At 39.0% G+C, this 25192-nt stretch overlaps 1 protein-coding gene across 1 annotated transcript in view; it reads right to left on the bottom strand.

Moving 5' to 3' along the window:
- CNTNAP2 (contactin associated protein like 2) overlaps positions 1-25192 on the bottom strand; it is a 1004683-nt gene that overhangs the window by 5658 nt on the left and 973833 nt on the right. The window contains exon 22 of the mRNA XM_018075661.2: positions 12150-12380. Coding sequence (XP_017931150.2) covers positions 12150-12380 — 231 coding nt within the window. The remainder of the gene's footprint in view (positions 1-12149; positions 12381-25192) is intronic.

Raw genomic sequence — 25192 nt, 5'->3', positions numbered from 1 at the left:
AAAGGTTATGAAGAAAGAGGAAAGCTGCTGTTCATGGCAGCATGATCCCTCCTGAGCTGCCACATCACAACAGCTACGCTACAAGGGATTCCCGACAGATGGAAGACCACAGTTTATGATGTTCAATAGCCACTGAAGTACACTGCAGGTTAATGAAGAACATGAAGCAGGATGTGAAGATACATCCTTGATCTTGTGTGAGAGCTGCTAGGAGGACTGGATCCAGTGCCTCCATCTAAAGCTGCTTTCCATTGCACCTGGTCATCTTACACCCTCAGGAGGAGGTGTCCATTGGATCAACAAGCAGATGAGATTCACTTTGTGACTCCCATTGCGGACAAAAGAGGAAACTGGAATGTGTGTCTGGGGGCAGGGGACAGTGTATTTGAGCAAGAGTTCATCATCATATTGGCTAAGTGCCCTGCTGCAACTGCTGAAGAACTAGGAGTTCTGGTTCTGAAAATAGGATGTCACGAAAATAGGATCTTAGATTTTCATGAATCTTTTTTTTTAAAGCACCTGTGGTCAAGTTGGCAGATATTTTCACCATAATTCATGGCTTCCTGTTCGATTATTTTTGTGTCCGCAAGAGACTTTCTTGTGTATTATGACTGGGTTTTTTTTGACTGAAAAACTGTCCCAACCAAATGTGGGGTTACAGAATATATTTTGCTACAAAAGTATCTATAACATTTTTTTTTTTTACTTAATGTATTACTACAGATGGAAAGAGGAGAAAGAAAAAAATTTTTTCTTAAGAGGAAGTTGCCTTGAAATTCTTCTGGGCAGCACTCACTTCTCAAATGATCAGAAATAGCTACAGACCAGAGGTCTAAGAATCAAAAAAGGGTAATTACTGCCACAGCAATTAGGCAGAAGAAAACATAACATGGGCACATTCCTCGATCCTCCAAGGTGAGCTTAACAGAGTACTGTTCCAATAGACACCAAGTGTGGGTATTTCAGACAGCAGTTACATCATTCAAACACATGGTGGTTCCTCTCTGACCTTACTAAGTCACATTGCTTGGCAATATAAAGCAACTTTGTCAAGAAGACATCTAATCAGAATCTTTCTTCCATCACTGCTGAAAGTCAGGAACTAAACCAGGAAAGAATATGTTAGAAGAAGCTGTGAAAGGGGCAGAGTAATACTGATGCTCTGCACAGGAGACTACAGAATGCTGTATACAGGTTGTAAAGACTAACTCCTAAAATGTTTTAAAATGACTGGTCAGATAAAATTAATATTGTGACTCCCAAGTTTCATGGGAATCTAAATCACAGTGGAATTAATAGCTCACATGGCTATAATATGCAGATGAAGTACAGGGTGAGTTGTTAATGGACAAGTGCATGCCTTCATTTCTCTGTTGCAGCTGGGAACTTCTCTTTCCTGTTCAGATTCTTCCATTATCACTGTGACACTAACTCTAACTACACGTCTCTGCAAGCCCTTTTGCACTGCTTGATATTTGTACCTTGACAGCTTCAAATCATGACCTGCCCACAACAAAAGGGTGCCACAGAGCTGCAGTTACTCTCTGTAGTCACCCTGCAAAGCTCCTCTGGACAGCAAGTGGGCTGTGAATGTAATGTAAGGTGGGTGTGGGGAGGTTACTGCAGGAGTTTTGCTACACACCATGCTACCTATTTGTTAGCTGAGGCCATGAATAGGACTCAATTTTCCTTTATTACCTGGTCTAGAAAGGTTGCCCTCGAACAGCTGATTCCCATCTGGTTTGGGGACTGTACTGGAAAGGTTTCTTTACCTGAGGAGCTTTTTTTTGAATCTTCCCTAGGTTGCTCTGAGTAGCCAGTGTCTCACTTGTGTGAATGAAAAGACGAAGAATAGAGCGAAGAGCTTTTTAATCTAGCCTGGAAAACAGCTACACTTTGATCCAAGAAATGTTCTACCAGGTCCTTGAAATCCTCTGCTCAGACAGCTGTGGCACAGAGCCATCAGTATGCTGTCAGGGCACACCAAAGACCTTTTCCTAAAACCTACAGCTGGCGTAGGGATGGATTGCACCATACTAGGAAATGCTAAGCTCATCTGTGGCTTATGAACAACACTTCATCTGGTTCCTTTCCAGAATCCAAGCTGGTGATGCTGTTTTTCACACTCTGTCTTCCCACAACAGGTCATCAGGTTTGCTTCAAACACCACCATCCTGAAGCTAACTTACGTAAAAGGACACAGCACACTTTGCTTTCTCCTTCTTTCATGGGCTGCTGTTTAGAAGGCCATAGTTTCAGTAAGCACAGAGTAAATCTACAGAGTCTGAACTTATATTTTCACTTTTCAAGTTTCTGTTATTAGTCTCAGGGTAAATGGGGTTAAATAAACTTTGCAGCACGTAAAAGGGTGATTAAAGACTGACTGCAGGCAAAATCCATATTTGGTCATCACATTAATGACATTTGAAGTTTCAGATGACCACAAAAATGCAGTAGGAGACCTTCCATCATTCAGCATGGTCATTGCCACAGCCAGCTGTAATACAGCAACCCTCAATGAATGAGGAGGGGAAATGGGACTGGATAAACAGACCACAGTTAGTATTAGATGTTAAAGATGACAGATGTGCTTGATTTAGCTGGGTGAATTATAATTTTGCTTCATTATAGTAGGCGTGATTTTGCATCTGCCATTTTCAGAGGGAAATTTTTTTACAATGGATCCCACATAAAAGCCTTTGCAAATTTACCAAATTAACATACAAATTGACCTGGAAGTAGAAAAGTAGTCCAGAAGGTGGGTGTGGACAGAGAAATGAGAAGCAGGCTACTCAGTAAAGGCAAGGGGAAACCCAAAACCAAACAGGGAGACTTTTCAGATAGAGAGCAGTAGTGAGAAGTACACAGCAAATTTCACTCTGACATTTTACTGAACTTTTTTACTGAGTGGGCAAGTCTTAGTTAAAATATACCATGCTGCAAAGGAAGATACAGTTTAGATTTTCTCCAAAAAGGAAGGGTGAGAGTGATCACAGGTCTACAAAAAAACAATGGGTAAAACATGTGAAATGCTGGAAAATTGAGTTTGTTCGGCCTAGGACTAATATGCTGCTAGACTCCTTTTACCTTTCAGCTTTACAGATGTCCACAATTTTAAGAGGTATTCTCTGATTATTAAGACAAATTAGATTTTCACACAAACATGAACTAGAGAAGCAACCAGAACCATTGGATCTGGTGATCACAAGGCATATAAAACCCCCAGCAATCAAGACTTTGATTAGAACAGTAAGAGAACAAAATAAAAGCCAAGATGTGAACTATAACTCCTTCTTCCTACATCTATTTTTTTCCTACTTCTCCAAGCTGAAAACTTAGTAAGGATGAAAAATATCCCTACTTCTGCTTTTCCAGGGATTTGAGAGCAGATTCTGATTATACTCTGTTAACAGACTTAAAGTCCTACCGACATCAGGTTAAGTAGAGAACAAGAATTCAGCTGAAGTTATTTTTAATATTAAACATGTCCAAGTTTAAAAAAAAACCCTCACACTTACCCCAACACAAACTATTTAAAAGAAATTATTAACCATATTGTTTGTAAAAGGCAATTTTTATTCTAGCATACTATACAGGGTCAATCATCACTCCTTGAATTTTTAGTGATGTTTCAATCATAGTGTTGGAGGGTTACAAGTTTATCCCTACTATGAACCATTTCTCTGTCTTTGCAGAAATAGAAGTCTTCACAGGCCCAGACTTAATAATTTTTTTAGTATGAGTTACAGGATATTGGAAAAAGTGCACCCACATAGCAATTTTGTAACTACCAGAACAGACGTGCAGCTTAGAGGAAAAATTAGGGCTTTTCACTTTAAAAATGTCTTCTTCTTCTCCCTGTTGCCAATAATGCAAATTATTTGGAACATGAAAATTTCAATGTTGGATCAAAATTCACTAACTTCTTTAATCCTTCACAACCTTCTTGACTGGGGGGGATAGGGAGCAAACCCAACATTACTGACAAAAAATCCTCCAATGCATGAGTGATATTTGGACCAATTACTTAAACTAAGTTTTGTCAGTTATGTTCTGTTAGATCAAAAATATTTTGAAAGGTTACATTTTTTTTCTGTAAGAATTTTTCGCTGAATCTCAAGTGGTTTTTATGGCAGCTACTGGCGAGTTCTGCTGAGAGAGAGAGAGACATGCACAAAGGTGATGGAAAACACAAAACCTGTGTTTTTACATTTTTGATGTGGAGGCTCTCCATTCCTGTCTTTTTATTCCAATGCAAAATGAGTATAAAGTAAAAAATCCTCTGAAATGATGGCTTAATAGACACATTGTCCTCTGAATAGCCCTTCTGTATGGAAAAGCCTGGGACAGTGTGGGAAAGTAAGTGGAGATTATAGAAAAAAATGTTGTTGGATGTTTCTGTGAAAAAAGGATGAATTTTAGAGTGAACAATGGAAACGCCAACAATGAACAATAGCTGTGCTGGGAGAAAATTAAGTGAATGCTCAGTGGCCAATGAACTGGGACAATACAAATTCTCAACACTAGACACCAGAGTTGACAACCCAATCAGTCAAGATAGCTGTTTCTGAATCACTGTGTTATTTGCCCTTTATTTTCCTTCTGTAGGTGAAATTTGCTGTCCATACTCTTAAGGAGAGAAGGAAATGTAGTTTTATGAAATGAGTAGTACAATACTCTTTTCTTTCAGTCTTGAAAAGCAACCTTCCTAGCAAAGGGACAGAAAAACTTGTGCCTTATTAAGAAACCCATCTTTGCAGCTTGAACTCCTCCAGTCAGTCCTGGATGAAACACAAAACAGGGAAAACATTCCTGCACTGTCTTTTGGGATGGGTCAGGTGATTCTCCCCTGCTTCTCCCTTTGTATGGCCATTTCACATTTTCTTTTGTACACAAGCAAGTAATTCTAAAAAGCAGTGGGAAGGCAAGGCACTTTATAATATTAGTATTTGGTATTTGTATACTGCAGAACTTTATTCCTTATTTTAAAAGGAGAGCAGACATTTAGAGTCACTTTTGGATTTTGTTTACCTGCAGTTGAACTTCAGCAACTGGCATCTCAAAAGTAGTATTTTGAAGATTTGCTCTGCAGATTTCCAAATGATTTGCAGCAGATTAGAGCACCCTCATCCATCAAAGACCTAAACTCATCTGTACTTTAATTCCTGGTAGTAACATCTGTCTGACACTGAGTCTCACTATGACTCCAGACAAGAACTGCTAGTGTATTAGTCATGCTGGCCTAAGCTATCACTTTCATGAAAATTTTATGAGCAGCGCTTACATTTCGCCTGTTAAGGAAGATACACAAATACTTCCTTTTATAATTAATGTAGAATATGAAACGCTTTGGTGCTCTCAAAGGAACAGTAGAGTTAAGTGCTGGTCAAAGTCTGACTAATCACTGATAATGGACCCAGAGGGAATATGTGAAAGAAACAAACCAACCCCCCCCCCAAAAAAAAAAAATTCCATCCCAGTAATCAAGAATACCAAAAAAGCCTGGTAACTTACAAGAGCTACAAAAAAGGAGAAAAGCTTGGATTGAGGATGGGAAATGGGTTAGATCAGAGAGTTTAAATTTAAAAAAAAAACAGCATGAAGTGCTTTTCTGCCTAAGGAAAGGAAAAAGAAAGCAGTCACATGAAGTGCTCAGGCACCTAAATGCTTCCTACTCTAGTCCATTTTTCCCCTAATTTATGTCATCCCTATATTCCTAGTTAAGACTAGTAGTGTAAAAAAATATAGTTTTTGCAAAGGATGGAAAAGGCTCTCTTTTTAATATGAGCACCTTGTCTTGACATTAGGTAGCAGCATTAGCATTCAAATCACTGCTTATGACATAGCTACAGTACTGGTCTCTCAATGAATGCCAGAAGAATTCACAAGCTTGGTAGTCTGTCAACTGTCTGATACACTAGACAGAGTGTCAGAAATTTCACACTGAAATTATATAGTCTTAAAGATAAGCGAAAGCGATGCATAATTGTGTGACGAGCTAGAAGAGACTGAGGGAGGCATTTTTATTCCAAATCAATAGAGAGATTTACAGTAATTCAAGCACCATAATTAAGCCCTTTAAAGATGAAGCACTGATTGTGCCAAATTTCAGACAGATGCTCTTCCTAGTTAGCTTCTCGATTGGGAGGAGAAAAATAGAAACTGTTGCATCTAAATGTTTGCCACTTACCCTCTTGTCCGCAAGAAACAACTTGGTGCTAGACTTAATCCCTGAATGTCTGACAAAAATGCCACCTTCCGGTTTGAAAACAACTCAGGTCAAGGCCGTGGACGTCTGAGAAAATATTTACATTGGGAGCATTGGGGATGAATGCTTGTCACGCTCAGCAGAGTAAACAATCACAGAAATGCCCTAAAAGCTGGCAGGGGAAGAACCTGTTGGCCCGCAGGGCAGGTTGCAAGTGCATCTTTGGTCTCTTTATAAGAAGTATAAATATTAAACTAGCTTACTGGCAGACAAACAGCCTCACAATGTTTACATGCTATGTTAGTTAAAAACACCAAACCAATCACCTCGAGTAATCAGTAACCCTGAAGAGAAAATCTGGCATCATTCTCTGATTGCAGTACAGGTAAGATAATCCTGTTTACTATGCTTGAAAAAAGGAGGAGTGTTATTTTATTCTAGCATATCTATTTCTAATTTTGCTAACACTAGGAGATCAAATTTAAATGTGTAAGGCTGCATCATGAACAAAAGTGGTGCGCCTCCTCTGTCCCTCTGGCCTGGATTCGCATGCGCCTTCAATGAACCCTGCTCCCCTGTCACCCCTTAAAAGAGAGAATGAGTGTTATGTCACACATTACCATTAACTTTAGTCCTGCTCTTGGATTCATTGATACGTACAGGACTCTTTCAATGCCTGTGACCAGGAGAAGAGCATGTTGCTCATGTGTTTGTGTCCTAAGACCACTTTGAGAGCTGCATCGCCACCCTTCCTTTGATCCTTCCTTCCCACTGCATAATTTGTAACAAGCCCTTGACAAGAGCAAAAGTTATTTCCCATCTTCCTAGCTGCATCCGTACCAGAACACATCTGACACAGCCTTCTCCTCAGATGCTGCTGCTCTGCCTTCTGAGATATGAGTACCAGTGGGTACCAAAGGGTGAGATGGCCATCCAGTTGACAGCATCTGAACCTGGAAGGTGACATTCGGCACTGTCCCCTGTAACAAAGGAGTGACACTTCCTCTTAGGCCAGAAGTTGACTGTGGTCTTTCACTTCACAAAGAAATTAGCTGGCCAACTAGGTCTGTACAGATCATATGGCCAGTACTCAGCGCTGTTGCTCTCCTCTCCTGACATCACTTGTTAAAGGAAGAGGCATGAATTTGTAACAAAAAGGGAGAGAATCCTGCAAGCAGCTCTTTAAATCGTGACAAAAGCAGTGTATGTCTTCCTACAATGTTTTTGCCAGACATGCTCAATATAGGTTTCAAAGTAAGCTGTTGAATCTTAAGAGTTTTCACCTTCTATAAAAAATAAAGAGCATTTAGGGTTTAAATATGCACAGTCAGAAAAAAGTCACACCACTCGGAAGAACATTTCAGATGTGGCATTTAATCCTGCTCCATTTAATTTGTAATATGTTGAAGCTAATCTAGGTTTAACTAAATCCCATGTTAAATACCCTAGATGCCATTCTAATACTCTAGATGCCTTTCTGTTCATACTCAGAGTAAATGCATCTTGCAGATATATAGTGCCATGACAGCTTAGAGGTGCTAAAGCATGGTTTGCCAACTATTGTATGTACCTTGCCTCTTCTGGGATCTCCTGCTTTTACGAAATTCAAGGTTGGGTAGTTTGACAAGTTGAAGTACGTTTTACCTAAAATGGAGAGGTATACACATCTAGTAGATTTCTTTTATCCTTTTTATATAAATAAGAAAAATTTGGAAGTTAAATTTCACTAGTAAACTTCAGAATATTTATGTTGGATTAAAACACCCACAAACTGAACGTCACCCCAGTAATATTCGTGTTCTGATTTTAAGTACAAGGCATTTTAGATATGGAATTTTTTTATGACAAAAATAATCATGTTTGGGCTTTTGTTTGCTTCTCTACAATGAACAAGGTGTCAGTTATCAGTGACATATATCTTAGCTAATTTGAACCGAGAGATATTAAAACACTCTTGATGATTATCTTTTTTTTTTTTACATATGCAACAATAATAGATACTAAAGTGCATGCTAATATAGTTAATGGCATGGAATTATAACTTTTGAAATGTATGTCAGACAGGTAATTTGGTCGGTTTGGACAATACGTAAAGGCAGGACATGTCATTTTTAAATAATATGTTCAGTGATCAGGCTCTTTTTAGCCTCTTTTCTACACTCCTTTTGTTGTAACCAAGGCAAATTGGATTGTCTGACATGAACTGAGGTAATACCGATGGAAGGAAAACCGTATTGATGATCTGCTTGGATTTGATTATTGATTTTTCTTTTAAATCACCAGAAAGTCACATTCTAGAGAAGAATGACTTGTTGAATTCCTGCGCTTCATCACCACCAAGAAAGGATCACCATAGCAACAGGAAAAGTCTATGCATTGTGAAAGTACTCACAAGCTGAACAAGATCATGGTTTAAGATAATGTCCCAGCAGCATGGCAAAGTGCCAGCCAGAGCTGGAGAGGGAAGGATGCGGGATTTCTACAGTAACAAAGAAATTTAAAAAGAACTAATATTGAAAATGTGAAATGTATAGGAATTTAAGGCTAATAGGAAGTGCAAGACAGTGAATTGAGAAGCTGTACAGCTCATTTGTCTGGGGAGCAAATCCACAAGGTTTCTTATGGATAAATCCCTGATCTAGTCTTTAAAGGTAAACTGTCAAGTGACTGGTGTGTGTCATTATGATTTTCTTTAGCCTTTCTGATAGGACATCCAAAATGTTTTGCAGCTAGTAGGAGCTGTCCACGCAGTGACTACATAAAAGAGCTTAAAGCAAACATTTCATATAGGTCACTTGTCAGGCAGAACCTGCTTAACTTCTACTAATTATCTGCAAGGTCTGATCCAGCACTGCAGTCTAGAGGTGAAATGATCATTACATTTGCTGTCTGGTATATCTGTTCTATCTGTAACAAATGTGGATAGAGCCTTCCCAAATCTTCGTTCGCGAAGCCTAGCCATGATATCTGTTCTATTTAGACACTTATCTTTGATCTACTTCTGTAACATTTTTCAATCCTCAAAGTTCAATTCCACAGTATTTGAGAAGCAAATCTACAAACATATGCTTAACTCAAAATATGAATAAGGATGCATGCAGAGTATGTCACTGAATGAGATTTAAACCATATGATACTTCCCACAAAAATTTTCCTGATTTCTACTTTTCACTGTGAACCCCCGATCCTCAACTCTCATGTTTTGTTAAGAACTATTTAAAATTAAATAGGTAAAATAACAATAAAAATTACAGATAAAAGCTTGTTTGAAATAAGAAACCCTTCACATAGTAACTGCTGCTTTCAAAGTCATGTTCTTTGCAACCATTGTTTTGTGGCAAAGTGTGAGTGGTTTTTGCTTTAGCATCACTACAAGTGTTTCTGTGAATTTCAAAAGAGCTTTTTATCTTTGTCCCTTCAGCCAGTTTAGTGAAGGAGTAAATTCACACTGAGAGTACTGAGACTATTCCAGTTCTGGTACAAATGGGAACCACTACTTACTTGGATTCTTCCATCTTCTCTCTAGACATGATTCGTGTTAGAAAGTCTTCATCAGAGTTTCAGAAATGTAAAAAGTCCTCACTGAAAACTGCTAATTTACTAATGCAAAGTCACACTAAGCCCGAACATTTTCATTTCATCAAGACCATTTTGATGACTTACATGTTATGACTTTGATGACTCAAGTTACACAGTCTACAGTTTATATTTTCTTCTGTGACTAAAACAGAACTAGCTATGTCAGACCACCACAGATACTTTTACAAAGACCGAGTTGTTCTTACTGATACTGATAAATGAGTTGCTGTGATACCTCCTCTTTGTATAATGGAAATGTCACTCAGAGTGAAAGTCAGGTGTTTCTCACCAACACCTGAATATCCTCTCACTCCTGAACCAGTGAAACATCACTCCCTTGCTGTGAAATTTCTGCCTACCGTACCTCACCTGATATTGTTGCTTTCTTCTAGTGTTCCTCACTAGAAGTCTTTGAAGCAATATAATCTTTTCTCTCTACTGCTGTGGATCACTGGAGAGGAAAAAAGGAGGGGTCCTAGGTCACAGTCTTACTAAAGCTAATCATCACCAAAAATGAAGCTGGGTCACTTGGACTCTGTCTGCCCACGACTTGAAACAGTTAAGTCTGGCTGTGGCAGTGAGACTTATTTTTTACTGGCAGAAGTTAACAGACAGATTGAGCCAACGTAATAGCACACTATATGTCCCCTGATATCCTTCATGCTGTCTCTGTGATTGAGTACTACAATTAATCCAGAAGAAAAACTATAAATCGTAACCTGTCAGGTCGACAAAGTTCACAAGACAAAACTGAGCCAACACAAGGTCAAGCATAATAGCATGTGGCAAGGACAAACAGGAACTTCTTCTTTGAACTGCAGGAACTATTAGGAACAGTGTAAATATCGTGAATAAACCTCACCATTGTCTTTTACTAGCTTGCAGTCAAAAGAAGTGTAAGGAAAAGCAACGAACAAAAATTAACAACCAAAACCCATTGCATGCACAAGATTCACAGAAGCAGTACGTACTCAAGAAGTTTATGGCATACTTTTTAAAGACATGATCCAGTGAGGAATTCTTCAGAAATATGCTTTTATAGAAAGAACAGCACAGTTCATAACTTTTGGGTAAAAATTGATCTAATAATTTCAGAAAAAAAAGGAACTACTAATTTGTGATTAAAAAAATAAAAGTAAAAAATACCATGTTATAAATGGAGAAGAGGCATACTGAAATCTTACAATGGCATGGCATGGCAGCAAGGTGGGAATGATAGGTTTTAGAGCATGATACTGCTTGTGTCAGTGTTTGGGAACCTCAGCTTTGGAATGTCTGTTTCTTCTTACAAACCCCTGCCCAATTTCTCTACTGAAGAGCTGAAAGGAAGTGCTGCAAGGAGTTCCTCAACATTACAAGAAAAAAGGCCTCAACCAAAATCCCCAGAAAAATCACAAAAAAACAAACCCCAAAGGTATGGCCTTGATACATACTTCTGAGAAAGATATACATACCTGCCCACTCTCCTATAAAAACTGGCATATAGATGCATCCCAAAACACAATAGGCAAAGACTAATCGGTATCAAAATCATTATGGACCAAGTTTTTCCTCTAGAATTTTAATTTTATACCACTGCAAACCCATCAGCTTTGCCCAAATAGGTTCTAATTTACACTTTACAAGTGAAATCAGAATGAGAACAAAATACAAGAGTCATCAATGTACACCTGACCCTATAAATCTAAAGGGAACCTGACACTCAAGAATCAGAAGAGAAGAAAAGCTCTCTAAAGTTAGGCACAATATTTTCAAGAGCTGTCAGTTGCAAAGCAGAATGAGGTTGCTGGGATCAGCAAACTGTTTTGTCTTTCCAGCATTTTCAGCACAAGATGAATGCCACCATGACTAATGGAATTTCCTATTAAATATGGCCTAAGGAAAGCAGACATTTCAGAAAACAAATCAGCACTTTACATAAATGTATTTATGCCTAAAATTAGATTTACTGTTTTGGTATGAAGCTGACTGCAATATACTCATTTATTAGGAATATACATAAGAAATGCTACTGTACCTTAGTTATATGTACTTGCAACCTTTTGCTGACTACACACCCAATACTAGACAGAAAGTGCTATCACAGCAGCTAGGTCAAAACTCAACATTCAAATAGTGTAAGATTTACAGAAAAGAAAAATAAAGCATAATATGAAAAAAAATGGCAATGAAAATACTGTAACTGCATTTAGAAGTGGTGGCAATTCTCTGTCTTTCCATCTTTGCATTTCCTACTGTGATTATACCCTACAGTAACCTATCAATCACTTGCTCTCTGTTTTGTTTCTCTTTACAGAGGAAGGCAGATGGATTTCTTCTCTGAACTCTCCACTTAGTTAATGTGATGTGAATCCCAGCTTACCTGAGTCTAAGTGCCATGGGTCAGTAGCGGCCGACATTGGTGGGATGGTGAGAGGAGATGCCCCGCAGTTGGATTCCACCAGTTCTCCTTTGATGTGAACGTGAGAGGAGGCGTTGGTTGGTCTCAGAGCTGCTTTGAGCGGAGCAATCTGGTTGAACTGTACTCTTGATAGACAGCCTGTGAACCCTGGGGTGTTGTATTTATATATATCTTGGTCAATCTTCCCAATTTCTATGGGAAATTGAAGAGAGAAAAAAATTAATCAAAACAATCCATTGCTTTTGAAAGCACAGTTGGTCTGAACACTTAGATTCCCAGAGCATAGTGCCCAAGTCTGTCTCTCAGGGATACTGAGACCATGTCATACCTTGGCAGGTTTTCTTCACATTTCATTATAGATATAAGCTGGAAACCTTCAGGCCTTGGTGTGATTCAGTTTCACTGCTATGCTATCATTAAAATGAAAGGCTGGCATGTAGGAGTCAGTGAAGGAGTCATCAAAGAACAAAAGGGAAGGGAAAAAAATCCTTTTCCTGAGAAAAGTGGTGGAAGAGAAGGCAGAACATCCATGGCTGGGGTCTCTCCTCCCAGCTGAGGCTGCTGCTGAGAGAGATGCCCCTTCCTTAACCCTGGCCTGTTGCCCTCTAGCTCCTCTCAGTGGGCCTGGTCACTCCTGTCCCCCTCCTGTCTACTTGCCTGGAGACCAAGTCTCCCTTCTCTTGAGTACCAAGCATCCCTTCACCAGAGAGCCAAGGATCCCTTCACCAGAGGACCATGTGTCCCTCTGATCTGCGGTGGAAAACCACCACCTCCAGTATCCTGCAGTAGTGAGAAGTGGCAGGAGCCCATCCACCCTTGCTAGAGGTCAGGGAGGGGCAGCCCTTATGCTCCTGTGCCTTTGCAACCGAGGCTATGTCAGCTGAGACCCTGCTGTCGGTCACTTGGCTGCTGTGGGCTGACAGACAAGCTGGCAGCTGGCATCTGTGAGCTGAGCACAGGGCTATGCTGCCACTCTTCAGAACAGCTGCTGTCTCTCAAAGTCACTCCCCAGGTAGTTTTATCCCATCTAAAACACCAGTTAAGATAACCCCAAAATCATGCAAAATGTGACACATATACTATCCAGCAACCTGCAGGCTTGCTCCCAGCTGTTTTAATTCTGCCAGGACCTGTTGCAACAGCCTGAGTCACAACCTAAACAAAACTGTTACTCTCTGTCAGCCGTCTGCATTAGAGGGGTATTAACATTTCAAAGCCTCTCTGCAGTGTCTAATATCCTATTTACATGGCAGTGGGGAATTTGGCTTCCTTTCTTGTATGGTAGCAAGAGAATGAATGAAAAGGACACATGGAAACATCGTGTTTGTGCTGTACCAGGGACTATTGCTCCAGAGCCACCAAGACACTTCCAACCACCTTTCCTGGGGTTGGCAGGTTAATGCCTGTCCCTTGAAGTTAGTGGAAAAAGTCATACTGAGCTGAGCAAAGCAACATGGTATCCCAGTGACAGAGAAAAGGGAACAGTCCCCTTCAAAAGCAACATTTTCAGACAGGAACGATGATACAGGTTTAAAAAAATTATGTTTTTGGAAAAAAAAAGCCTGTAAATAACAGGATTGTGTCATAAAAAAGAAAGAAAGGAAAACAGAGGCAGGAAAGAGAAGCTTCTTCTTAGAGGTGTGAGGAGAAAGTGGAAAGTACTTTGGGGATGATCTGGGAATCAAAGCACATCTGGATTTTTCTACAAAAATTATCAAATCAGAATTATTAGAAAATGCATTACTAATCTTTTGGAAGTGTCTGTGTTCAGTTCTAACCAAACCAGGATCAATTATATGAGGTCTGTGCCTTTTACTGGGGGTTCCCTAAAAACTACTGTGATATACATGTCAGTATATTCCTAAGAGTACTGAGAGCTCTGCATCAGTGATATGTACAAGGAGTTTCGAGGTTACAAACCAGACTGGCCATTTCAAAAATGCTTTATTTTTGGGATTTACACATTAAACATGAAGTGGGAGAAAATGGGTGGAAACTGATCAAATCTTGATCACGACCAAAACAGCTTCTTGGTTTTCACACAGAACTAAGGTATACTGTTTCTGTCTTTGCAATCATATTAGCATGATAAACATACAACATTTAAGTCCCCTCCACACCCAGCATAAGGCAAAAAACTAAGAAGCATAATGTGAAAATTACTTGCATTAGATCCTTATATGATCGGCTATACAAGAATGGATTTTCTATTCCCCTCATTTTCCCTTTCCTTTCTTGTTTGAGAATATCCTTTCTCTGCTAGTGCTTATCCAGCCTGTATCAATGTTATAGCCACATTTCACAAGCTGGCAGTGAGCAGTGACTGTCACCTGTGACTAAGTGGAAACATCCTCAGGACTCAACTAGAGACCAGCTTAAATGCTTATAATAATTGCATTATGCTTGTCTTTCATCCATCTCTCCTTTAAAAAAGTAGTTTGACGAAACCATCAGGAATATCTCCTTCAAAAATTTTATAGTAAGAACTCACACATGCACGCACACTTTCCATAGTTAGCAGAAAAGCTGTACAAAAGCCAGAGTTCATGCATTTGAATGCTACCTGTACACCACATCACAGACAAGGTTCCTATCTGACCACTTACTTCCTATCTGATCTCTTACTTCAATAAAGTATTCATGGAATATTCAGTGAATAGCCGCAATTCTGAAAAATCCTTATAATCTAAGAAACAATTACAACAAGACCATATTTCTCTTTAAACACTGTAACCATTGTTGTTAACAGTTTAGTGATTTCATTCACATTTTTATATATTCTGTGGATCTTCATGTAGAAGCTAATAGCCTCCCACTCACCAGTTCTGAATGACAGGAACAAAGAGCCATGAATGTGATTGTGCTTCAGCAGCTTCAGATTTAGCAGCTTCAGCACCATCCTTCTTTAACTCCATAAATAACTGACAGATACTAGATCTTGAAAGAATTAAAAAATACCACCCCCCCCAACAAGGCACCTTGCTGAAGTCCTGCATTTTTTTTTAAAACATTCCACAAGTAATGGCTGTGCAAGTCACCCCATGCAAATTTACCACGAGCTTGCATCCCATCAATGCTAAAACAATACAGATCGACTTCTATGACTGTACACGTGTTCTTTCCCATGCACGTCCCACAAGGCTCTACACACTGATACTCTCTGATGTTAGGTCATTATACTTTGTCTCCTTGTGTATTTGAGCCTGCTATAAACCTGTTCCTGGGGAGTGTAATGATTGCATAATGAAATATGTCTTTTTTCTCATGACTAAAATTCAATTTTCTCCCTATAACATAGAGGGGAGAAAAAGAAAAGATTATTATAGTCACATTATTTTAAAAAAGGAAATGTGCAATGCAACTATTTTGCATTGTTCTAATTTTCAGCACATAAGCTAGTGCAAAGTCATATAAATATTACAGTATATAGTATTATTATTACCTAATAGAAAAATTTATATTATTGCTTTCAGATCTGATGCAGCAATTTCCTGCTGGCAACTTACCCTCAAGCACTTCTGTAATGAAAGACTTCAAAAAAGACAACTTATAGGCCCTTTTTTACTTCAACTGGTTTTAACCATTTGCTGCCTAGACCACATAACGTGCTGACTTGAGATGCAGACCATGACTACGAGACCACTCGGATGAACTCATTCTAGCACAGACACCTTGCAGTATACAAATCATTAACACTGAACATACACACAGGAACTATGCAATTGCCTACCCAGGTTACTTAAACATTTTAAAAATATATATAACTAGCACACAGTATACCAAAAAATCTCACAGATGTTGCCCTATATCTTCTGTGTTATTCACCAGAGATACATTTAACATCAATTACTTGTTCTTTATGTTTTGTTATTTCTTTATTAGTAAAAAGATACAGGAATTTAATCCTCAGTTACTCATTTTGATTTCAGGGCTTACTTCCCATGGTTGTGGCAGAAACACACCACATACTGATGAAAATAATACCATTTCTGTACTGAAAATTACGTGCTACTACAGAAGAAGCTCTTTATCACCTAGGTGAAAAGATGTAAAGAACATTATTTTCAAGCATATTTATGACACAAGGCACCATTAATGAGTACCCAACAAGTTGAAATTGGTTATTCTATGAATCTAGAAGAAAACAAGCAATAATAAATTGTATAGAAGGAAAAATTGTGGAAAAGTAACAAATGTATAGAGCCTGTACATAAGTAACAAATGTGTAAGTAGCACATAATTACATTAATCAGTGTAATTAGGTTATCTGGTTTTTAAGCCTTTTCGCTCTTACTACATTACCTGTAGGTGCAGAGCTGTGGCTCCTGCCTAGGCAGTATTACAAGACAAACAAATAAACAGTTTGATTCAGATTATTACCCATGTTGATCTGGCTAGCATGCATCTGATGAACTACTTGTAGAAGCAGATACATTGCCAAATATAGCTTTTTATCTACTCTTTCTCTCCCTTTTCTACTTTCCATACCTATCAGTAAAAGATTTATAGAGTAGCTTACAGGGCCACAGCATTTCTAATAGCACAAAAAGTTATTGCATTGCTGGAGAGGTCCAGCTCCACTTAATTCTACCATCTATTTTTTATACATTCTTGTAGCATCACTTAGAAAGACAAAATGACAGCCTGATATAGCAGAAAAACAGATCATGTGTTTGGTCCCATAGCCCTGAGCAGGTTTTGGACAGAGGAAGAGCTGCTTTTTATTTATGTAAAGTTCCCCACGTCGGGATCCTAGAACATTTCGAATGTGCACAAGGCTCTGCAGCACAAAGCTGTGCAGTCCAGCACAGTACTCTGCCATGCCAGTATCGTCATGCCACATGTGGAAAGATGGCCTTGGACTGTATTATACATGGACCTTGGAAAGGGGGAGAGAAGTCAGCCACAAAGAAAGAGGGACACATTCCCACTGCAAATCTTTATAAACCTACAAAACGTTTTTACTAAATGTGTGTGCTGAGCATCTTTGCTGAATATCTTCTCTATTCTAGCTGATCTCTGCATTTTTTTTCTTGATGGGCTCTGAAATGCATATCAATACAGAAGGTTATAATAAATTCTGAACCTTGCACAGTGTTCCTCACATACAGAGAGGATCCAGATATCTATTTACTGTGAATTATGTTCCATTAGGAAGGAAATGTAACAGAACTTGAAGTACAGTTTGTGGGTATGCACTACCATGTATGTAATAAATATCCTCTTATGAATTCCCTTGGAGTTTTCCAGTGGTGCCCTTCAAAGTAGAAATAAGGCACAGCCAAGGGTACTTACTCTAGCTTGGCAAGGCTCTTGGTAACTCTTATAGAAATCTAGCTCTTCTTTGTTTCCTGACAGTAGGAAAGCTTTACCCAAAGTAGCCCACAATGGGGCAGGGAGAAGAAAAGCGCTATATACTGGTATGATTTTGGTCGTGATAGAAGATACCTTTTAAACAAAGTAAAGTCTCAGAAGCAGAACCAAAGCTCTTTCAGTTCAATTTACTGAAAAGACTATTTTTACACAATTTACACAAGACATCAATTTAGTTTTGCTTTGAAAATGGTGAAAAATCCAGCTGTTTGGATTCAGGACAATGACCTGTTTATTTGCTCCCATTGATGCTCAGAAATAGAACGGCTTAATGATTTTGGAAAGAGAGTAGCCACATCAGCAGTGGGAAAAGTTCAGCTTTCCCATGGGGTGGTATTTCTGGCTGAACTACCAGGATGCTCTGCTATTTCACTTAAGATCAAACATCCACTTGGGTAGACAGAAGGTAATCCATTATAAATCTCTACAACCCTTCTGCTAGTGGTACTAAATTGACCCTAAACTGTATAATATTTTAATAGACTGCACAGGTGAATTCACGAATTCAATTAAATGAACCACTAATTGCTTTTGGGTCAACCTCAGCAATAGATTTTTATCTTAGAGATAAAGTACCATGTGCTTCCTTGTCCCCTGTACTCAGAAAGATATCTTGTTATGTTACCCACTGCTCAAAGATCAGCTCAATCAGCATCTTAAACATCTCTCTGTTATGGCGTCAGGCTCCACATAATAGAAAGCAGTTTAAACTCTGCTGAAAGGAAGCTATTGATTTCAGGAATTCACAGTCTACAGAGATTACTTCACTTATTTGATGCCTAGATGAGCTCCTCAATGCAACGTCAAACTGTAGCACATACTAATACTTGCGAGCTGGCACGGTGTAAAAAACTGACAGAATAAATTAATTAGTTTGAACCATAGTCATAGGTAGAACCTATCTGGAGTGTCATAGACCTGCTAGACCAAAGCCACAGGGCTAAAAAGTCCATGTCAGAAGCAATTACTATACATCCAAAAGAGGGATAACACCAGGCAAAGGGAAAATGACATTCTGACGTATCACCTGGGTCTTCTGATGAACATCCTCCAGTATGAAGATCAAGAATTTGTTTGCTGTTTATATCTTCTCTGTCCTAAGATCAGCAATTTCTATATCAAAAAAAGCATACTAATACCACTCAACTGTGTAGATAACATGTGATATCAGATATGCCAAACACTCACTGAATGAAGCAAATAAGTTGGACTCTCAGAGCTATGTTTAAAGAGCTGTACTTAATGTTAAACCTGAAGATGTGTAATGGGGGCTGAACTAAGCTACTGTAAAGACTTTTCATGGCCCTCAAACTTTCCTGGCTTTTAACTTGTTTCTGAAGTAAAATTCAGTATGTGGTACAAACAGAAAAAAACAACATGGAATTTTATTTTGTCCATTACTCAAAAATGAGCTAGTGCATACTGCCTTTCTGAACACTATTATCAGTGGAACAAGATGCTTATTTATAGACAACATGTTGCAGGGGTGCTGGGGGAAGAAAATGGGTGAGTGCCCCTGGAAATGAGCACCTGAGCTCCACAAGACACACGTGCAAATGATTACCAACTACTCTTCATGCAAAACCTAAAATCCTGTGCAGCAGACAGGTTTCTTTAAGTCCACAGGTCTGCAAGGGCCAGGCGATATCCAGATGCCTCCCCACACGTCCCCTTCCCACACATTTAAGCTCCCAGGGGCCTGCAGGGATGGAGGAAATATAGTGAGAAGCTGTGGGGTGGCCTCCAGCCCCCACTGGGTTGAGACAGCCATCCTGTCACTCCCTCTTTTGGCACATCATGAGGGACTCGCCCATCCCCTTCACCCTGGATCCATGATCAGATCCTGAAGTCAGATGCCTCAAGACATTTCTACAAGTGATTGTTTTCCAGAGCCTTCAGCCACTGCTCACAGTGTGGCCCTATCATATGTCATGGTCCTTCTGTGCCTTTTTTAACTTTTTCTGTGTAACTTTGTGTTACTTGTTGTAACATTTCTGGTTTCCTTTTATAAGAAGTTATAGCTTGTATGAAATAATTTTGTGTAACAGTTTATGTCTGGGCTGACAACCTCATTGATTATCCACTAAAATACAGAGAAGATGCTGCTTATGGTCTATGAAGCACTGTGCCAGAAACAAAGGAATTAACATTATCCCAGCAGTGCCAACTGATACTGTTGCACAGCAAACACATGGTGCTTTCATTTGCTGACACTTCAGAAATGGCCTTTCCACCCACGGTGTAAGCAAGAGAAAAATTACTTATGAAGACTGTAACAGCTCAGTGCACGTTTTAGTTGCAGTAGCAGCTTTATTAGACTTGCCCAAACAAAGGCCATTCCTGATACTTTCTGCACAAGCTAAAAATGATTGAACCAGGTGAAAAATACACAAGATCAGAGAATCTGAGCTGGCCTGGAAGCTGCGCTGCAGCCCTGGAGCACTTCCAAAACCCAGTCGCTGGCAGAGGAGTTACGGCTTTCGGGTCACGCTGTAATGGAGACAGTAAATCACTGGCATGAAATACACTCCTATCAGAGTCCCATTATTGCAGGAATAATAAACACTAGTGCTGGACTGCAGCTCCTCAGTCAAAAAAGGCACTGTGAAGAATGCTACGAAATGGAGACGTTATTTGACAGCAGCCTGGTTTCACATTGCCACAAATGAAGAGGGTTTGAGAACAAGTTGGATTTTTTTTTTCTCCTCTTCTGTACTGATAATATAATTACTGAATGGTTCAAGATTTTATGTTGGATGTACGTTTTCCTGGAATCTTTCATTTTAAAATGCTATGTATAGCCAACAACAATTATTATTAAGAAATTCACACTACCTTTTAAAGAAAAGGGAATTAATCGATATTTCAAGGTTCTTAGTAATTGCATTATAAACCCCACAAAAGTAAGGCCAACAGTAAAAGTGAACACCCTTCTTTCAAGGAAACAAGTAATTTTTTCACATTTTGCTACTGATTTGCTGTATAACCTTGAGTGAGTCATTTCATGCCAAACTCTGTCTCTCTCTCTTAATAGGACTTAGAGAATTCTCCCAACCCTCTAGCTGAGATCTGTCTCAAGGTGTTTTGAGAATCTAAGTTAAAAAAAGGTATGGACATTGCTTTTAGATATGAAAAGAAATAGTTTTTTTTAAACACTCCACAAATTTCTAATGACTTTGGAAAGGTCACTCATGGAGATACAGATTGTATGGTACATTTGCATGGATAAAAAAAGATTGTATGGCACATTCTATTCCCAAGGGTAATAGAACAATTCAAAATCAGGGAAAAAGTGAAGAAATATTAAGTTTCTAGTGATCCTTTGTTGCCAATGAACGATACCCACCCTTCAGATATCAGCTGAAAGTCTTGATTTTGGCAGAAGTCCTCAAATGTTCCCAGTCAAGAGTGGCTGCTGAGAAGTGTTCAGCTGGGGGCAGAACCTCAATGGGAGAGAATAGTCAGCTCTGTGCCAGTGGGACCAAAACTCCCACTGGTTTTGTGGAAAGAGAGACTTCTCTGTACATTAATTACTCTTTATAACCAACCATGAGTGTTAATAAAGTCATTTCATAAATTTGTGTACCATTTTATTTTTCCTCTAGATGACTAATCATTCTCCTTGGCCACCAGAGAGAAAAAGCTCAGTCTGTTGTTTAAAGGAGGAATTCCAAATGTAGGGAGAGTTAAAAAGAAAGGCCATTCACCCAGATGATAGTTCAAGCTGACAGAACAGGACACTAATATTGTTCATTCAGGCTGTACCATCTACCTTGACTGAAAACCCTCCTGGCAGCTAATGGAAATTTTTTGATTGAGAAGCAAAGCGCTCAGCACACACTAATGTAACCCACCAAGCTGCAGAAATCAGCGGTTCTCAAGTCAAAACTGTATAAGAAGTATTTCACTGTCTTTTCAAGAACAATTTTCTTTTTCTATCCCATCCTCTGTCCTTTTGACATGATGCAAGAGCAATTAGATCATGGATCGAGGTCAGCAGGAGAGCCACCACCAGGTGCCTCATCCACAACAAAGAATTAAATGTTTTATCCACTTTTTTGTCTGCAGGCAAGCTCTAAAGAGAGTGAGAAGTGGATGATGGAGGAGAAGAAGAAATTATACACACGAAATTTCTTAAAAAAACCCCAAACCCCTAATTTAAATGACTGGTAAAGTAACTAAACAATTTTATCATCATAGATATCAACGTGGAAAAAAGCTGTTATCACAGACAGAACATCCTCACAATTAGCTGGTACACTGTATTTCAGTAGGATTTATAAGCTCATTCTTCTTTATGGTTATGATAAATAACCTTGACATCATCCTTCATAACCCTTAGAGAAGGATATAAAACACATACATTTTGCATTACTATACAAAAGAAATATGCAGTTTTATTCATATTTTTTGCCTAAATATGTCTTATGGAAGCTGGCTGCAACATAACACAGCAAATGCTTTTCAGGCCAGAAGGTAAATAAATAACCAAGTAAGTCTTTTGCAGCCTGTAATCAAATGTAATGTCTCTTGGCTAAAGCCCAGTGCATTTTATTATATTGTGCATTCGTTAGAACTCTATTAAAATAACATCATTTCAGTCTGATCATTCCTTTGCATTTTAACGGGTATTCTTCTATGACTACCTGCAAATGATGTCATAATACGTTTTTCATTCTATATCACCAGCCTCAAATATCTTAGTAAAACTGCAGTCTCATCAAAGAGTAGGTAGGCTGAAATTCTCTTTCTTGCCTCACTCCCCCCTTGCCTATCTTACTGTCTTACTTGGAGATGGTAAAAAAGCTAGATAGGCATTTGAAGAAGATTCATAGTATGAATCATATTAGATTAATAAATTCATAGTAGAAAATAATTTTTTCAGTAAAATACTATTTTTGTTCATATACCACTTACGCCTTATAGTAACCATATGTATTTGTAAAACTCGTGGGGTCTTGTTCTTTTTTATAATTAAAAAGGTAAGGATCTGTTAAGAAACCACTTTTAGGGATGTTAGCATGACAAAGATAAAACTTCTTCAGCAGTTTCACATCATTTTTCTTATTTATTTCAAAGAAATCCATTGGTTTTGCAACTACGACGTTGGATTTCAACACAATGTAATATATAAATAGAATGTTTCTCTGGAATTGCCTTTTTCAGAATATATGCATGTTGCCACATTATGAATAAGCAATGATCTTTCCAAGTAGTGGCATTTTTAATTCTGTTATCAAAAGCCTGAAAATAGCAAGTAAATGAAAAGCAAAATGCCAGCAAGAATGAGATGCTGTAACTTAGTAGGTCATTTTTTCTTTCAATATTTTCCTTCTGGTTTACTTCTTCAGTTGGTATTTAATTTTTCTCAGATCAAAACATTCACTTTTTGTATAGACAACACCAACTTAGCCGTAGTACTGAAAACCATCATTTATTTTAACAGTTGGAAAAATTCTGCAGGACAGTGCAGGGAAAAAGAATCAATTTAATTTCTTAGAAGCAATTTCTTTTATAGTTGGGGTTTTTTTTCCAGTATTGTATGCTTCACAATTTGAAGCTGAGCAATTTATATTTGAACAGTCTCTATTATGTCTCAAAGTCAGTGATGGGGTTGATCCACAAATAGCTTTTGCTTCTTTTCTTTGTTCCAAGTATGAAATACACTTTTGTATTTCCTCTGCTGGAACATGCTTATGTATAATAAATTCACTTCTGCAAAGTATTTGCTATTTGATGCACAATGTCAAATTATCATAAAAATTTAACAGCCACATTAGATAGATCAATGACTTATCTAATTCATTGTTCTCTCTTAGAAAAAAAAAGTGACTGATAGTAGCTTATTCACAAGTACTGTAACAGCATGGAGCATGCAAAATGATCCTCTCCCAGAACACCTTTTCAGCCTCCCATAAACATGGGCTTTAAACCCTTCTCAGACGAAGGTTACATCTTACCTTTTATATTTAGCTACCAGTAGAGCTGTCTCCTACGGATGTGTCCAGTCTTTTTGGAAACCACTAATGCTGCTGACCTTCACAGCATCCCACACAGTGAGTTCCAGTGCTGAACTACTACGTCTGGGACAAATAACCTTCTACAGCTCATTTTAAGGCTACAGCCTGGCAAAGGTAATCATGTGTCTTAACTTTTTGTGTTGTGGAAACCACTGCACACCTCCTCCATTATAGGACTGTACTGTTTCAAAATTTGGGTGGACCAACTACATCACCTAAGAAGAGAGCTTTCAGTCTTTTGTTTAAAAGAAACCTTAATGCACTTTAGTTAGAGTATTAAAGCTCAGCAGAAGATGCTCTCCACCCTTAAGCAGTGGAAATTATGATTTGATAAAAAATGAAATGTAAAAGCATTACACTATGATCTGGAAACCAAAAACTGCTCCTTCATTCAATAAGTGCACTGGAAATGATAGAAATAGGTGCGGTTTGATGCCAGACAACAAAATTCACTCCATGAGAAACAGTAAGGAATATGTATAGCTTAAGTGGACATTTATTGTTTTTCAGATCAGACACAGAATATTACATACCAGTCCTCAGTGTGCATATTTTTTTCAGTTTCTATGATCTGCTCATCCACAGTCTTATTCAGTAGGTAATGATAATAGACATTTTGACAAAATGACACAGATCTGGGTGTGTGGAGTGATGATGGAAGAACAGGACCAGACAACAAGCAAGGACTCAGAGACTACCTTTGCATCTCATTAGATGGTGTAAACTGCACACTTCTAGCTGGCCTAAACCAAATTGTGCACTACCAACATGCTCTATCATTATTACATTATTATTACATCCAAGCATGGAATAATATGCTGGAGTAACATCTGAGGGCACAATGCCATTTGCAGTATAATGGCTTTGTTAACAGCTGTAACAAGTGATCCCACCCAAATACTGAAGCAGAGCTTCGGGTGTTTCTGATCCCAAACCTAATGGATTTCTTTGGAGGAACAAGCAAATCTTTGATCAAGCTGCAATAAAAATAAATATAAAAAATATTAGAATCCTAGCATCTCATTATGCTTGCTCTATTAAAATAGGACATTAAGTTGAAGATGCTATACTAACAAGAAATACTGCCATTTGCTCAATTTTCTTAAATCTTGCACATGATTAAACACTCCATGTCACACCGGTTGAATCAGACAGCAGGCATGTCTAACACAGGGCTGCTTATTAACTTACTTCTTTTACAACCAGTTCGCACAAAAAATAAACAAAAACTTACAGGTGGATCGCAGCACCAGCGCCAGAAGATGATCTAAATCAGATTGCCCTTCTTCGTCTCTTGGAGCTGTCCGTTCCTCTTCCCCCCAGCCCCCGACTAAACGTAGCCCCACGCAGAGAGAAAACGCGTAAGACAAGGTCGGGAAACCCCAAATACCAGACGGGCACCCCGGACACGCCTCGCAGCTTTGTTCTGGCACCAGAGATGCGCTCACCTACTTGGCGAGTGGCGTCTCCCCCGCCGGCGGCGGCCAAAGGGGCTCGCCCGCCCGGGCTCCTGGACACCCCGCACACGCTGCCGCGGGCACCGCGTCCCTCCCGCCCCCTTTCCAGGCTGAGAACCGGCGCCACCTCATCACACGAGTGTCCCAAGTGCGC

The sequence above is a fragment of the Manacus vitellinus genome, unplaced genomic scaffold (assembly GCF_001715985.3).
Source record: "Manacus vitellinus isolate BGI_N305 unplaced genomic scaffold, ASM171598v3 scaffold_3_pilon, whole genome shotgun sequence".
In the NCBI taxonomy this organism is placed as follows: domain Eukaryota; kingdom Metazoa; phylum Chordata; class Aves; order Passeriformes; family Pipridae; genus Manacus; species Manacus vitellinus.
The sequence above is the reverse complement of the archived record's forward strand: the minus strand, read 5'-3'. Positions and strand labels throughout refer to the sequence as shown.